This window comes from Myotis nattereri (assembly GCF_964212035.1).
Source record: "Myotis nattereri genome assembly, chromosome: 13".
In the NCBI taxonomy this organism is placed as follows: domain Eukaryota; kingdom Metazoa; phylum Chordata; class Mammalia; order Chiroptera; family Vespertilionidae; genus Myotis; species Myotis nattereri.
The window spans coordinates 39,924,726-39,939,938 of record NC_138088.1 but is presented as its reverse complement, the minus strand read 5'-3'; the positions used below and the strand labels follow the sequence as shown (position 1 = coordinate 39,939,938).

Below are 15,213 nucleotides of genomic sequence, written 5' to 3'. Positions count from 1 at the left end.
TCTTGCTTGCCGCCTGGGTTTCCGATCACCATCAGCGACAGGCGGCTTCTTCCGTCCTTCCCCTTTCGCCTCCCAGCATTGCGCCTACGTATACAAATTAACCACCATCTTTGTTGGTGGTTAACTGCCATCTTTGTTGGCAGTTAATTTGCATATTGCCCTGATTAGCCAATGGGAAGCGTAGCGAAGGTATGGTCAATTACCATGTTTGTCTGTTATTAGATAGGATTGCAAAGCAATGGTACTGGAAATAGTAACATAATAACAAAAAATAAAATAAACTCTCCTGCTTTACCTGGTAAATTAAAGATCACCCTCCCCCCTCCCCCCCGCCCAACTCTTAAATCATAAAGAAATCAGGATTAAAATTACAAGATGTCTATATAATGAGTGGTCGGCAAACTGCGGCTCTCGAGCCACACGCGGCTCTTTGGCCCCTTGAGTGTGGCTCTTCCTAAGCCTTAGGAGTACCCTAATTAAGTTAATAGCAATGTACCTACCTATATAGTTTAAGATTAAAAAATTTGGCTCTCAAAAGAAATTTCAATCGTTGTACTATTGATATTTGGCTCTGTTGACTAGTGAGTTTGCCGACCACTGGCCCTAGTTCAACATTAAAGAAATGTGGCTGATTCTGGTTGAGTAATTCAGTTGGTTAGAGCATCATCCCCATATGCCATGGTTGCAGGTTCAATCCTCAGTCAGGGCACATACAGGAATCAACCATGAGTGTGTAAATAATTAGAACAACAAATTCTCTCTCTCTCTCTCTCTCTCTCTCTCTCTCTCTCTCTCTCTCTCTCTCTCTCTCCCCCAAAGAGTAAGTTAGAAAGAAATTGAAAAATTGAGGGAAAACACTCCCTCAAAGCACCAAATGTAGAATTTTACAGATGAATTCTTTGAAACCTTCAAGAAACAGATTATTCTGGTACTATTTAAGCTTTTTGGAGCATAGAAAAAGAAGAACAGTTCTTTCCAAATTACTTTTAAGGAACTATCAAAGCATTGTGACAAAGATAGTACCCAAAAAGAGAAAATTATAGACTCTGACAAAAATGGCCATGCCAAATCCTAACTAAAATGTGAGCACAAAGTATACAGCAGTATGACAATAGAAGAGTGGGCTACCAAGAAGGTGTATCTGAGGAATGCAAGGCTAGTTCAGCATTAGGAAACCTGTTTTCATGATTCACCATATTGATAGGGCAAAGGAAAGAAGCCATATTCATATCTCAGTAGATGCTAAAGAAGCATCATCTGCACAATTCAACATGCATTTTTTGTTCTCGTTTTTTTTTTAAATATTTTTTAATGATTTCAGAGAGGAAGGGAGAGGGAAAGAGAGAGAAACATCTATGATGAGAGAGAATCACTGATCGGCTGCCTCCTGCACAACCCCCACTGGGGATCAAGCCCACAACCCAGGCATGCGTCCTTGACTGGAATCGAACCCGAGACCCCTCAGTCCGCAGACTGATGCTCTATCCACTGAGCCACACCAGCTAGGATAAGGGGTTTTGTTTTTAAAAATTAGCCAACATTGCATAGGAATATATATCAAGGATAGATCTTTGACTTACTATATATATATATATATATATATATATATATATATATATATATCCTATTTAATAAAAGCCTAATATGCTAAGTGTCCGACCATTTGTTCAAACGTTCGACCAGTTGCTATGATGTGCACTGACCACCAGGGGGCAGATGCTCTGACCAGTAGGTTAGCTTGCTGCTGGGGTCCAGCTGATCAGGACTGGGCGAGATGGGCTGGACATGCCCTGGAGCCCTCCCTCGGTCCCTCCCCAGCCCCAATCATGCACCGGTGGGGTCGCTCTGCCTGCCCTGAACCCTCTCGCAATCTGGGACTCCTCAGGGGATGTCGGAGAGCCGGTTTCAGCCTGATCCTTGCAGGTCAGGCCGAGGGACCCCACCAGTACATGAATCCGTGCACCAGGCCTCTAGTATATATATATATATATATATATATATATATATATATATATATATATATATTCTTCATGGTGAGGTAATGGCTATTTTAATTTTTTGTTTTATACCTTTCTATGTTAGGAATAATGATAAATATTACTTGAAAAAATAATTGTGACCAGAAGGAGAGTCATCCCTAAGGCTCTCTGATAACAGTACCAAGATGCATCTTTACAGAAATGCAGCTGCCTCCTTTCCCATCTCTTTTCCTCATCATCAGTGATGGTCCAGCCAAGACTCAGAGTGGAATGGTGGGGGAGTGTATGTGCTTAATTCCAGGGAGAGAGCCCATGAATTTTCAAGAGGATCCATGAGCACCAGAAAGGTCAAGAACTTTTGGAGGTTATTTCTGTATTGGGAGGAAAGTTGCACAATGAGAGAACGTTCAGCTCTGAAATTGTGTTTCTTTTAGACACCGCACACGCACACATTACACCCTTGCTGTTCCCTGACCTGCTAATTTGGGTCTTTCTGCACTGTCCAGCTGTTGCTCCTATGTTGGGCGCCGAGGAGGAGGCCCACAAGCCATATCCATTGGGAAAAACTGTGACAAGTTTGGCATTGTGGCTCACGAGCTGGGCCATGTGGTTGGGTTCTGGCATGAACACACCCGGCCAGACAGAGACCAGCATGTCACCATCATCAGAGAAAACATCCAGCCAGGTAAGGCGCCCTGTGTGGAGTCTGGGAGCTAAAGGCCAGGAAGGTAGCATCCCTGGGGCCAGGCAGGAGTGAAGGAGAGAGGGTTTATTGGGAGCTGACCAGAGCTCATTTCTAAATACTAAGGCAGGGACTCCACTATGCAGGCTTTTGCCACCAGCCTGTCCCTGTCCCTGTGTAGCCTTTCCTGGGAGGTCACCTGTTATAGCTTGTAGGTTAGAGCAGAAGCAAAATGACTTCCCATGTTGTAAATGCCAATGAAATCTAATTCCGTTTCCTAAAAGGAACAGAACCGACCACAACACTGTTGCTGAATCAAAGCTAAAGCCAAAAAAAGAGTTCTGGTTGCTTTTATAAGAGTCATTTTTGCTGACTTAGGCAACCCATCCTTTTGAAACTGAAATACAATTGGGACATGAGTACAAGTGAAAATAATATTTCTGCCCAGAAACATTCTGCCCCAAGGCAGGTAAAGTGTCTAGATTTGAAAAAATACCTTCTCGTGTTAAATAATTTTATATAGAAGTTCATTCACATTAGCCGTGAAAGTATCTGGTTGAAGAATATGGTTGCTTGAGAAATGTTTTCGAGAGCCTGAATCGTGAAGTGTTTGGGATTGCACTGAACTCTGACTTGTTTTCTTTTGTTCCTTCAGTAGCAAGAGCAGAGTTCCCCCTCCCACCCCAATCAGGTTGATAACTAGCCTGTCTGCAAACTTAGTGTAAGAGTTTGGAGTGGCATTTGGGGAGAGGTGTTGGGTAGTGGGGTTGGGAGGATGTAGGGCTTACTCTAAGTTTCAAATTTCCAATCTTAAAAGCAGCTACAAGAACCACCACCAAGGTGGTTATTTGACTGCTCGGGCTGACAGAGCTTTCGGAAGTCGCTATGGGCCCCCCTTCCCGCCTCTGCCTCCTTTCAGGTGCCTGCCTTGCTTTTCAAGGGCCTTAACAGAGTGTTGTGTCACAGGTCAGGAGTATAATTTCTTAAAAATGGAAGCTGGGGAAGTGAGCTCTCTCGGAGAGACGTACGACTTTGACAGCATCATGCACTACGCCCGGAACACCTTCTCAAGGTCGGAACCTATGCTTCGCCTCGTCTGTTTTATTGTGCCTGCCGCAGGCTTGGGTCGGATTCCTGGAGGTCTGCAGAGAGCGGGTCTCCGCATGCTCCTCGCACGGTTGGTGTGTCTGTCCTTGAAATACAGTGGCCTCTGGGCTGCAGTGAAATATAATCTAATCAGGCTCCTGCTAATAAGACTGAATCCCATTGTGAAGTGGGTGTTCCATCATGCCTAGTGTCACAAGCAGCAAACTGGAAAAGGGACATGATCGAGAGGCTGGCTGCCCTAATGACCGAGAGGCTCTGTGTCACATTTGCAGTGGGTCGGGGGGTCTTTTACAGCAGCAGCCACCAACCAGTGGTCCGTGAGGTCCGAAAGGTTGGCGACCGCTGTTCTAAAGCCTGACCTTGAAGTAGGCACGGAGGCGTTTCCCAGTTCTCCTCGAGGAGGCTAGGTCTACTGGAAGCTAGATGGTGTCAGAGCTGGGAGGGTGCTAAATCATGGCTTCATTTCAGAGGTGAAGAAGGTGAGGCTCCAGCCAGCTCGAGGGCACGCAGGTCGCTGGGGTTGGCGTGAGAACAAAGATCCAGGTCTCCTGGCTGGTGGTCACACACGATGGTAGCTGAGATCCCCAAGTACAGCCGGACCCGTTATTTACGGGCGGCGTTGGCAGGATCTGTTTTGATGAGTTAGTGTTGTGCTGAACCAGGTGCTAAATATTTTCAATACTGCCCTGGCGTCTAGGCCATCCCACTATATACAGAGTATATAGAAGTGCTCCCTGCCCCCAGAGGAGGTCCCTCAAAACCTCAGTTTCCAAACCAGGCAGAGGAAGCCTCAGATTTCCATATGGCAATGAATGAGGCCATATCTGTCCGTCCTTCACCCATCTGTACGAGGATAAATATATAATAATAGATAATAGATAAATTATAAAGCAATACAAAGAGTTATGACAGCTACAGAAACAAGACCCAAGTGACCAGCTTCTCACTTGGACCAACTTGACACTGGTTCCCTCATGAAATCAGTGCTTTGTCTCCACTTGGCAGCCTGCAGCCCCTGGGGCTGATGTGGTGTGGCCCAACTGGTCCCTGCTCCATTTCCCAAACCTGCTGGCCACCCAGGGCCCAACACCCAAGCATCCTTCACTCTGATCTCTGATCCTCCGAGAGGCTACTGGCCTTTCCACTCCATGGGAGCTTAGAGTTCCTTAAGGACAAGCTGGCAGAACTCGCATGACATCACTTCTGTCATATTTTATTGGCCGGAGCAAGTGACAGAGCCGGCCCAGATTCAAGTGATGGAAACATAGATACTACCTCTAAATATGGGGAGTGGCAACTTCATGTTGCAAAGGGATGTGGATATCGGGAGGCATAATTCATTATTTTAACAGTCAGCCACAACTACCTTCTCATCTCTGCCCCAGCGTTCACAGTGGTTCTGGCAAATCTATTTCACAGCAAGTAGATGCCTGCCTTGCCCTGCCTGCAGTTTTCTGCATGGATCTTCAGAAAGCTCCTTTGTTCAGTGGGATGTTTATCAATGGCATCCTTTTTTTAAAATCTTTTTTTTTTTAATTGATTTCAGGGAGGAAGGGAAAGAGAGAGAGAAAGAGATAGAAACATCAATGATGAGAGAGAATCATTGATTGGTTGCCTCGTGCATGCCTCCTACTGGGGATCGAGCTCACAACCCAGGCATGTGTCCTTGACCAGAATCGAACCTGGGGCCCTTCAGTCCACAGGCTGATGCTCTATCCACTGAGCAAAACCAGCTAGGGCTATCAATGGCATCCTTACTGGTGGACTTTCCTGCCCACTTTTTGTCAAACGTTTCCCACTCCTTAACTCCCTGTCATTACTTCTGCTCACATGTCCCCTGTAAAAGAGCAGAAAATGGTCCCAAGAGCATTTACTCATCTGGGAGGCAAATGCTATTTCTGCTGATGGGAAACCCAGTCTTCGTGTGTCTTGACGACTGAGCTGTCTTCTTCCAACTTTATTCCCTTGAGTTTATTGCAGCTCCCTCCCTCCCCTTGGTTGGACCGGGGCTGTGGGTAGTGGTGTCTTTGGAGGACTTGCGGAGCGAGGGTCCAGGAGATAAGGAGACAGTTCTCTGGTACAGTGTTGTCTTTGTTTGGAGAATTCTGAGTGGACAGTTTTATTCCCTAAGGCAGTGGTCGGCAAACTCATTAGTCAACACAGCCAAATATCAACAGTACAACGATTGAAATTTCTTTTGAGAGCCAAATTTTTTAAACTTAAACTATTTAGGTAGGCACATTGTTATTAACTTAATTAGGGTCCTCCTAAGGCTTAGGAAGAGCCACACTCAAGGGGCCAAAGAGCCGCATGTGGCTCCCGAGCCGCAGTTTGCCAACCACGGCCCTAAGGCATCTGCCAAACCCTTTCTCAGTTTAGCAGAATGCCAATGCTAAGAGTTGTCCTACATAAAGGGGGGGAGGCATTACCACAGTGGTTTACACAGGGAACGTCTCTTGTTGTAAACATCTTCCAGAACCCACCACCTTGCTGGCGGCTCAGGATGTGCTGGGGTGGGGATGGGATAGGGGTAGGGAGGGGGAGGGCTCAGGCAGGGGGTACACCATGCCCGAAGCATGAAGGTGTGCATAGGGCCTGTACTCAGCTGGGCATCCTGGTATTCTGGCATCCACTTGTCTGTTTTGGTCATTTTAGACTTTATTTCCGTGGGAGTAGAAGAAGACATTAATGTTAAAAGGAATGGCTGAGACCATGTAGGCCAGTGATGGCGAACCTATGACACGCGTGTCAGAGGTGACACGCGAACTCATTTTTTTGGGTTGATTTTTCTTTGTTAAATGGCATTTAAATATATAAAATAAATATCAAAAATATGTCTTTGTTTTACTATGGTTACAAATATCAAAAAGTTTCTGTATGTGACACGGCACCAGAGTTAAGTTAGGGTTTTTCAAAATGCTGGCACGCCGAGCTCAAAAGGTTCGCCATCACTGATAGGCCAATCTCTTATTGTTCAGAGAAGTAACCTGAGGCTCAGAGAGGGGAGGGGACTTGTCCGAGCTCACTCGGGTGGCAGAGCCAGGCCTTACATAGAAATGTCTGGGCCCGGGCTCTCTTGAGTACCCCTAGTTCTCTGCATTCATTCATCTCACTTTCTATCTGATTACCCCTCTTGCCAGCGAGTCCCCAAATTCCAGTCCCCATTTTTACCAGCTCATCTAGCACTTCTTGACCAGCCCCTGGCAGTCTCACATTGTACAGGTTTCCAGGAGCTCTCTGCAGCCTCTCCAAGACTTGTCCATGCTCAGCACTGCCCATTTGCACAGCTCCAGGGGGCACCACTCACATCGTCATCTCTGTGAATGGTGCTCCCTGCAGTTTTGCAGTGTGGTGGCCCTGGGGCCTGAACCTGTAAAGCGCTTGGTGGAAATGCTCAATAAACATCAGTAAGGGAAGCCCTTAGGCCACTGGGCTAGGGCATATTTTTAAACTTGGCAGTCATTTTCCCATTGGAAAGGGAGCAGGCAGCTGATGAAATGGAATGCTCAAATGCCAGCACGAGAGCTGCGCAGGGAGGAGGAATGTCGATGGGGTTATGGGCAAGGAAATGAAGACTGTAAATCCCAGCGCAGTCCCTGACAGCCCTGACTTTTCTTTCTCCTTCTCTCGCTTTCTGTTCCTCCTGCAGAGGGGTTTTCTTAGACACCATCCTCCCCCGCCGAGATGACAGTGGCGTCAGGCCAACCATTGGCCAGCGCGTGCGGCTCAGTCAGGGAGACATCGCTCAAGCCAGGAAGCTGTACAAGTGCCCAGGTAACTGAGCCCCAGGAGTCCCAGGACCCCCAGAGCGTCCCCAAGCACGACTCCACTGCCCTTTGCAAACATTCTCCTTGGCTGGGAAAACAACTTGGGGAACCTGGAGGGACGACCTCTGGCAGCTGTGATTCCTAATGTGCTGCTGTTAGAAGGTGTGGGGTGGTATAGAAAGCCCAGATGGTGAGGTGGTTGCCCGCCGCGAGGTGAAGAGTAGGCCTGGAGCCCACAGCTTAACTTGTGGGACGCTGCCGAGCTCTGGCAAAGCCTGATGTTCAGAAGAGGAAGGAGGCATCGTGGAACCACAGTGCACCCCGTAACGGCAAAGGCGCCTCTCCTTTCTATGGGAGTAAAGGCTGTGTTTTGGCAAAACAAGAGGCACTGGTGTTGCAGGAAGACCAAGCATGAAGGAGAATGCTTTTGGAAGGAGGGAGTCAGCTCCCCAAATCCTGGGAGGTGGAGGGGCCTCAGTGCTGTAAATGAGGTCATTGCTGTGGTCTTGGGGCTCTTCTAGCCGTCCAGGGTGCTGGCCAGTGGCCCCCAGTCTGCCACTGAAGTCTGGGCAGTACACTGGGTTCTGAGCAGATGCCCACTTCTCTGCCAGTTCAGAAGCCTGCTCCCCTTGAACTTGCCCTCTTGTTTGCCGTTTGTCCCCTTGACTTCAGCATCATCAACCCCCCTGCTGCCTTGGGTGGAGGGGTGACCTCACATCAACCCCTTTAAACTGCTGAACTTGAATGCAAAGCATTGGCTACCACAGCCACGTTTTTACACTGATGGGACAATGCATTGCAGCTTTGAGGGTGGAAAAAGGAAACTCCATTACCAACAGGTCCAGTAACCATTTTCAACCCCTAAGACCAGGCACACAGTTGATCATGAGACAGAATATTTGAAATAGGGGCCATCCTAGAATATCTGGGTTATCACATCGCCCTAAGCAGCGGGGTCACGGGGGCTTTGCTCCATCATGAACCTCTAGGAAATATGTTCAGCCAGCTATTAGTCATCTGGGGGTGCATTAGGGCTGCAGTACAGGACACACATATCATGTATCCCTGCTGGATTGAAAGAGAAACCTTATAGCATTCCCTGGGAAATGCCATCGTATTTATTTAGTTATAATGTATATGCCTCTTACTTCCCAAAAGGATTCGAGGCAGCTGGTAAATACCGTGGAGCCATACAGTAACATATCTGTTCCCGCAGAATGTTGATGATTATTCTGAAATAATTTCCATGGAGCCCTCGGGGGTGGTGACTGCCAGGCATAATCCTCGTGATGCCTGGCAGTTGTTCGGTAACATGATATGGAAGCCCCGCTATCCAGGACTTCCTGAGGTGAGGATGGGCCGCTCTCCAGCTACCCCTTCCTGCAGCTCCAAAGACGGCAGCTCCCAGGAGTTTCAAGTAGTAGCTGAAAGCGAGAGTGGTTGCTATGCAGAGTCTGAATTGCACTCAGGAAAATGTGCAGAAGGAACTTCTTTCCCACGTTTTGGGGGTGGCCCCATAAGAGCAGGGGCCCCCAGCAACCCAGTGGCTATGTCTTTGGGGTCTGAGCCCCGGGGAGTCAGGAAATATGAAACCTGCAGCGTCCAAGCTTCCTCATCCAGGTATGAGGACAAATTAGGGAAATATTTTCACATACATAAGGAGTAGGCTTTAGACCAGGGGTGGGCAAACTTTTTGACTCAAGGGCCACAATGGGTTCTTAAACTGGACCGGAGGGCCGGAACAAAAGCATGGATGGAGTGTTTGTGTGAACTAATATAAATTCAAAGTAAACATCATTACATAAAAGAGTACCGTCTTTTTTTTTTTTAGTTTTATTCATTTCAAACGGGCCGGATCCGGCCCGCGGGCCGTAGTTTGCCCATGGCTGCTTTAGACTCATGGCCCAGCAACCCTGAAACATTCAAGACCAGGATGGCCTCTTGTAGAGTGTTCCTACTTCCCGGGCCTCTAGTCATTTTTTCCCCTGTTTTCTTGACTATTTGGTAGCTCATTTGGAGGTGGGAAGCAGGAAAAGAAGAGGCAAGGTTGAAGCTAATAGCTGATAGGAGTTTCAAAGCTTTTTTTCTTTTTGTGTTACCTACTTGGGCTTTCATATCCTTTCTGCCACAGACATTGTTATTGGCAATTGCAAGGCTGCTGTGTGGGGAGCACTCACCATGTGCCAAGCATCGAGCTGATCCAGTTCATTTAATGCGGATGAGTTCATTAACCTTTTGGACAGGTCACACCCATTTAACAGACAAGGAAACTAAGGCCACCACCACACATCCTGCTGGAGAGCTGAGATTCAAACCCAGCTCTAGGCATACTCAATCCTGAGGGCCTCAGAGGTATTCCTGGGGTGTTCCTTTTTGGTGCCCAGACTCTATTTTCACTTTTTAAAAAAATATATTTTATTGAGTTTTTTTACACAGAGGAAGGGAGAGAGATAGAGAGTTAGAAACATCGGTGAGAGAGAAACATCAATCAGCTGCCTCCTGCACACCCTGCACTGGGATGTGCCCACAACCAAGGTACATGCCCCTGACCAGAATTGATCCCGGGACCCTTGAGTTCGCAGGCCGGTGCTCCATCCACTGAGCCAAACCGGCCACGGCTATTTTCACTTTTATTAGCCGGGAAGATGCCAGTGGGCCTGGCACACTTCTTGCCAATGCGTTCTGAAGGCTGTGGCTAGTAAAGGGGTGTGTCTGCTCGGCAGCCCTGTAGAGGGCGCTCTGAGGCGGAGAGTGTGTGTGTGTAAGTGCCTGAATCCTGTTTGTCCTCTGGCTTGTGCAGCATGTGGGGAGACTCTGCAGGACACAACGGGGAACTTCTCTGCACCTGGCTTTCCAAACGGCTACCCTTCTTATTCCCACTGCGTCTGGAGGATATCAGTCACTCCAGGGGAAAAGGTAGGAACCTCAGGAAATGACCTAACAGCCTTTGAGTTGGGTGACGTGTGAGGAGTTATTATTAACAGGAGTAATAACAGCTGTTATGCTGTGGGCACCCACTGTGCGCCAGGCGCAGTGCTAGCTTGCCTAATGTTATTTCCTTCTGGACTTTTCAGCCAGCCTTCCTCATACAGATGGAAGCCTATACACTAAATGTCCATAAGAGGCATAAGTCAAGCCCACAGTGTGTAAAACAAAGTAGGTCCTATCCTTTTACCTTGATAAATGCACTGTCAGAATGCCCTGGAAGGTGAGGAGCCAGTTGAGAATGTCTCAAAGTGCTGCTCTGGCAGGTGGCACTATGGGGAGAGCTAGACACCAATCCACAGCTGCCCTCTCCTCCTCCCAGCCCCAGTCCCATCTCAGGAGCACCCAGGGTGACCCGTCAGCCCACACGCCAGAGCACCCTTCACTCCTGCCTTGCAAATAGCCATTGCTTGGCTGCCCCTGCAGTGGAAGTGGACTGCCCAGGTGTGCTGTCTCGCCCCGGGAGGATGGATCCAGGGCAGAGGTCCTTGCATTTCCTGGAAGTGGACTCAGGGGCTGTTTGGACAGGGAATCCCAGGATTCTGGGCTCCTGGTGTGAGGTCTAGAAGCTGGTCAAGCTCTAGGTGGGCATGTTTCTTTAGCTCTGAAGACCATGCCTCTTGAGAGCTAAGCCCAGGGCAGGGGCCACTTTTGCCCTTGTTCATGACCCTACTGTAATGTGCATTTCCATATACCCACTATATGGACATGCAATCTGAGGCTCAGACCTTTTATAAATTACCCAAATTCACAGTAAGATATAGAAATGAGGACTGGGCCTCCGCAGTTCGAAACAAGTTTTCTACATGACACCTCTCTACAGTTCAAGTTATCTCAAACCAGATGTAGCTATCTTGGAAATGATAAGAAAACTGTCATACCTGTCGTGGCTTGTCTCACAAATCATAATGCTGGTTTATTGGGCTGCCCCCTTCTAAACTCATCGAGGACGCAGGTTGTTCACCTCCAGCACCTAACATAGCCCAACACCCAACATAACCCAGCACCCAACATAACCCATGGTACAGAGTCACACAATAAGTATTTGTTGAATTGAACGTGTGGATAGACAAGTGGCCGAGAGAAAAACCTGCAGCTGGGGGTGCCGTGAGAGGTCTTGGAATTTTTCAGGTGCCCACAGCCAACTTACAAGTATTCCAAATTCATAACGTTAAAAGGTGTTCATTGAAATGTCACTTTAAACATAGTGTGAAAACTAGAGAGAAATAATGGCTAGGCAGATTGGCAGCATTTTCTGTGTACTGCTTTTAGCATATTATGTAGAGTCTCTTGTTTAATCCTCACAAGTTCATGTGAAAGGCACTGTTACCACACTCATTTTGCAGGTGAGGGAATGGACCTGCCCAAGGCTACCCAGTTTGTCACAGAGTTGAGAGTTGAGCCCAGGCCCTGAGAGCCAGGATGCTTACCCATCTTCCTACATTATTCCATAAAAGGGACAGGCTAAGACATTTGAACATGCATTCTCACACACACACACACACACACACACACACACACACACACACACATGCTCATGCTCACGCTCACATGCACACACCCTTCCTCTGGCTCTAAGCATTAAGGAGGCATTGTGGTTGTCCTGTTGAGCCTGAGAAACTCGAGACCTGTCCGCCTTGGGTGGATGTGCCATCCCCGTGCCTGCAGGGGCGGCTGCGGGAGGGAGGCAGGAAGGAGGAGGAGAAGGAGGAAGGGGTCTTGTAATCCCCAAATTGTTGAATTGCCCCTGCTAGCAGAGGCTCTGTGATGTGTGTGAACTGTGTAAGATTTCGCCCAGCCTTAATTATTATTGCTAACTGGGGGCAGGGAGAATACATATCATTGAGATTCCTGCACCGATTATTTCAATTTCTGCTTCACCCAGCCTTCCCCAGAGCTGCTGGTAATTAGCAAACTTGATTGATTCGCATTATCACCTCCTGTTCATCACCTCTTCCCCTATGGTCTTTATGGCTCACTAACATACTTCAAGTAATTAGCCTGAATAATTATCCCATTCATTCAGATCATGAATGTGTTACTGAGGAATTTGTAATAACATTTCCTTTCTGAAATTTTAAAAAACAATGGCTACAGAACCGTATTGCAACCAGCTAGCAAGCACTTCCTGAGCCGGTCCACTGGGATATAAGCACTGAAGGGGGATGCAAAGGGAGTGGAAGGTACAATTTCTGTCTTCAGGAGACTTAGAATTTAGTTAGGCTCCTCCACACCCCTGGGGAGTCTGATGTGATTGAAAGAGGAGCATTTGCTTGGCACCAGTAGATAATAAAAATATTGTTTTTTATTTTATTTTTGGTTAATTGTCACCTGAGGATATTTTTTCCATTGATTTTTAGAGAGAGTGGAAGGGGGGAAATGAAGAAGGGAGAGAGAGGTACATTGATAAGAGAGAGACCCATCAATCAGTTGCCTCCCACATACTCCCAGGTAGGAGTCAGGGATTGCACCTGCAATCCTGCAAGGTCTGTGCCCTTGACTGGAAATTGAACCTGAGACTCTTCTGTGCAGGGTCTGATGCTCTAACCACTGAACTACCTGCCAGGGTGGCACCAATATTTTTTTAAGCTTCTGAGGTGATTCTATATGCAAGTAGGGTTGAGAACCACTGGCCTAGTGTCAAAGAACAACATCTCTCTCTCTCTCTCTCTCTCTCTCTTTCTCTCTCTCTCTCTCTCTCTCACACACACACACACACACACACACACACACACAATACAACACAGGAGAGGAGCTGGCCTGCTATTTTCTGGTACTGACTCTTCATTTCCTAGGAGGGCTCAGGGCTTTGTGGACAAAGGCACTCCTCGTCCTGAGACCTGAACACTGGGTGTGAGGCATTGCCCATACACTCTTTGCACACCTGCTCCGGGGTCACTGTGAGAGGGAGAGGGGAGAGTCCCAGAAAGGGAAAGGCCGTGGGTGTCAGAGAAGGACTCAGGGAGGGGGAGAGGCTCTTGAGCTGGGCCCAGGGAGGGTTCCATTTGTGTGGCTATATTAGGGTGCACTGAGAGATAAGGTCACCTATTAGGGTGGGCACTGGAGGTTCTGGAAGGTAAGCAGTGACTTTCATTTATGAGATGGGGACAGAGGGAGCCACTGACGTTTTCTGAGCAGAGGAGGGCTCTAGCAAACATGAGACAAAAGTGCAAGATGGGTCTAGAAGCCCTACTGTGCAGACTGGAGGTGGGCACGGCAGCAGCAGTGCAGGAATCCTCCCAGCAGGAGCGATGCAGGAAGAGCTGTCGAAGGGGCATGGAGACTGCCTTCAAGCAGGGGGCACAGACACCTTAAAGGAAAAGAGTCTGTCGGCATCACATCGGGATAAACAATAGGGGGAAAGTAGAGATAACACCAGGTGTTGCACCTGAGCGATGGTGTCGCCTCCAGACAGGAAAGCTGGAAGGGAGGTGCTTTGTGTTTTTTTTTAAGTATTTTTATTGATTTCAGAGAGGAAGGGAGAGGGAGAGAGAGAGATAGAAACATCAATTATGAGAGAACCATTGATCGGCTGCCCCCGGCACATCCTGGGGATGGAACCCACAACCCATGCATGTGCCCTTGACCGGAATCGAACCTGGGACCTTTCAGTCCACAGGCTGACACTCTATCCACTGAGCCAAACCAGCCAGGGTGGGAAGTGCTTTGTTTTGAGGTGGCTTCACCGTTTCATGGGGAGTGAAGAAGACAAGAGCCAGCAGAGAAGAGAGACTGTGGAGAGAGGACCGGCTAGTGCCGCAAAACCAGAGAGGAGAGGCTCACAGCAGAGGGCCCACGGAGAACAAAGACGAATACTTAACAGTCTGTTCTATTTGGCCAATGGGGGGGCCCTGGAACCTTTGCCCTGCAGCCTTCCAGCCCAGGGGTTTCCTTGGAGACCAGGGACTGGGGCTGTTTGAATATAAACGAAAGTGGGAGGATGAAGATGGTAAAGAGAGTTGAACTGAGGGTGTGAACGGTTCCCCAGGTGGGAAAAGGAGTAGGGTCAGAGGTGCAGGGGCTGGAGCAGGGCTGCCCTCAGCGGGACCCTGCAGAGCAAGAAGACCTGAGAAATGATGGAGCAGGGACATGCTGAGCACGGGTGAGGGCAGGGCTGGATGAGCCCCGGCTGCTCAGTGCAGGAAAAGGCACAGCAACCTGCAGGGTGGGATCCATGGGGGTGATGGGAGCGGGGAAGTCTGAACTCTGGGCCATCTGCCAGCGGAGCCCTGAGCTGGAAGGGTTGTGATGGGGACCAGGGCCAGTTCATGGGAGCAGAGCCTGTGTGCAGGGTCACTCAGCCCCCTGCACTGGTGGGGACAGGGCGTCCACTGAATGGCCTCAGGATGCGCAGAAGAACTAGAACCTTCCTTTCCAGTCCAACTGATTCCCACCTCCCAGCCTTCGCTCCTTCTCCTTTCCCCTCTGCGCCCTCGTTCCAGACACACACACAGGGAACCGGGCTGGGTGTACATACAATGCAGTGCAGGTCTGCAGGCTCGTCCTTGCCTTTGCTCATGTCGCCCTTCTCACCAGAATGCTTTCACCCTACTCCTCGGCCCACGGGACCCTTGTTCCCCTTAGCTTAAATGCCACCTCCTCCGAGAAGCCTTCTCCAGGGTCACTGGGCAGAATTCAGTTCTCTCTCCTTGGGCCTCCTCAGCACCCTTCCCATCTATTCCTCTCTTTGCAG

At 48.6% G+C, this 15,213-nt stretch overlaps 1 protein-coding gene across 1 annotated transcript in view; it reads left to right on the top strand.

Annotated features, from left to right (window-relative positions):
- The window catches only part of TLL2 (tolloid like 2), a gene marked incomplete at both ends in the record, with an annotated part of 96,356 nt that overhangs the window by 53,095 nt on the left and 28,048 nt on the right, over nucleotides 1-15,213 (top strand). The window contains 4 exons of the mRNA XM_081105235.1: nucleotides 2,486-2,664; nucleotides 3,628-3,733; nucleotides 7,418-7,542; nucleotides 10,336-10,451. Of these exons, the coding sequence (XP_080961361.1) occupies nucleotides 2,486-2,664; nucleotides 3,628-3,733; nucleotides 7,418-7,542; nucleotides 10,336-10,451 (526 nt within the window). The remainder of the gene's footprint in view (nucleotides 1-2,485; nucleotides 2,665-3,627; nucleotides 3,734-7,417; nucleotides 7,543-10,335; nucleotides 10,452-15,213) is intronic.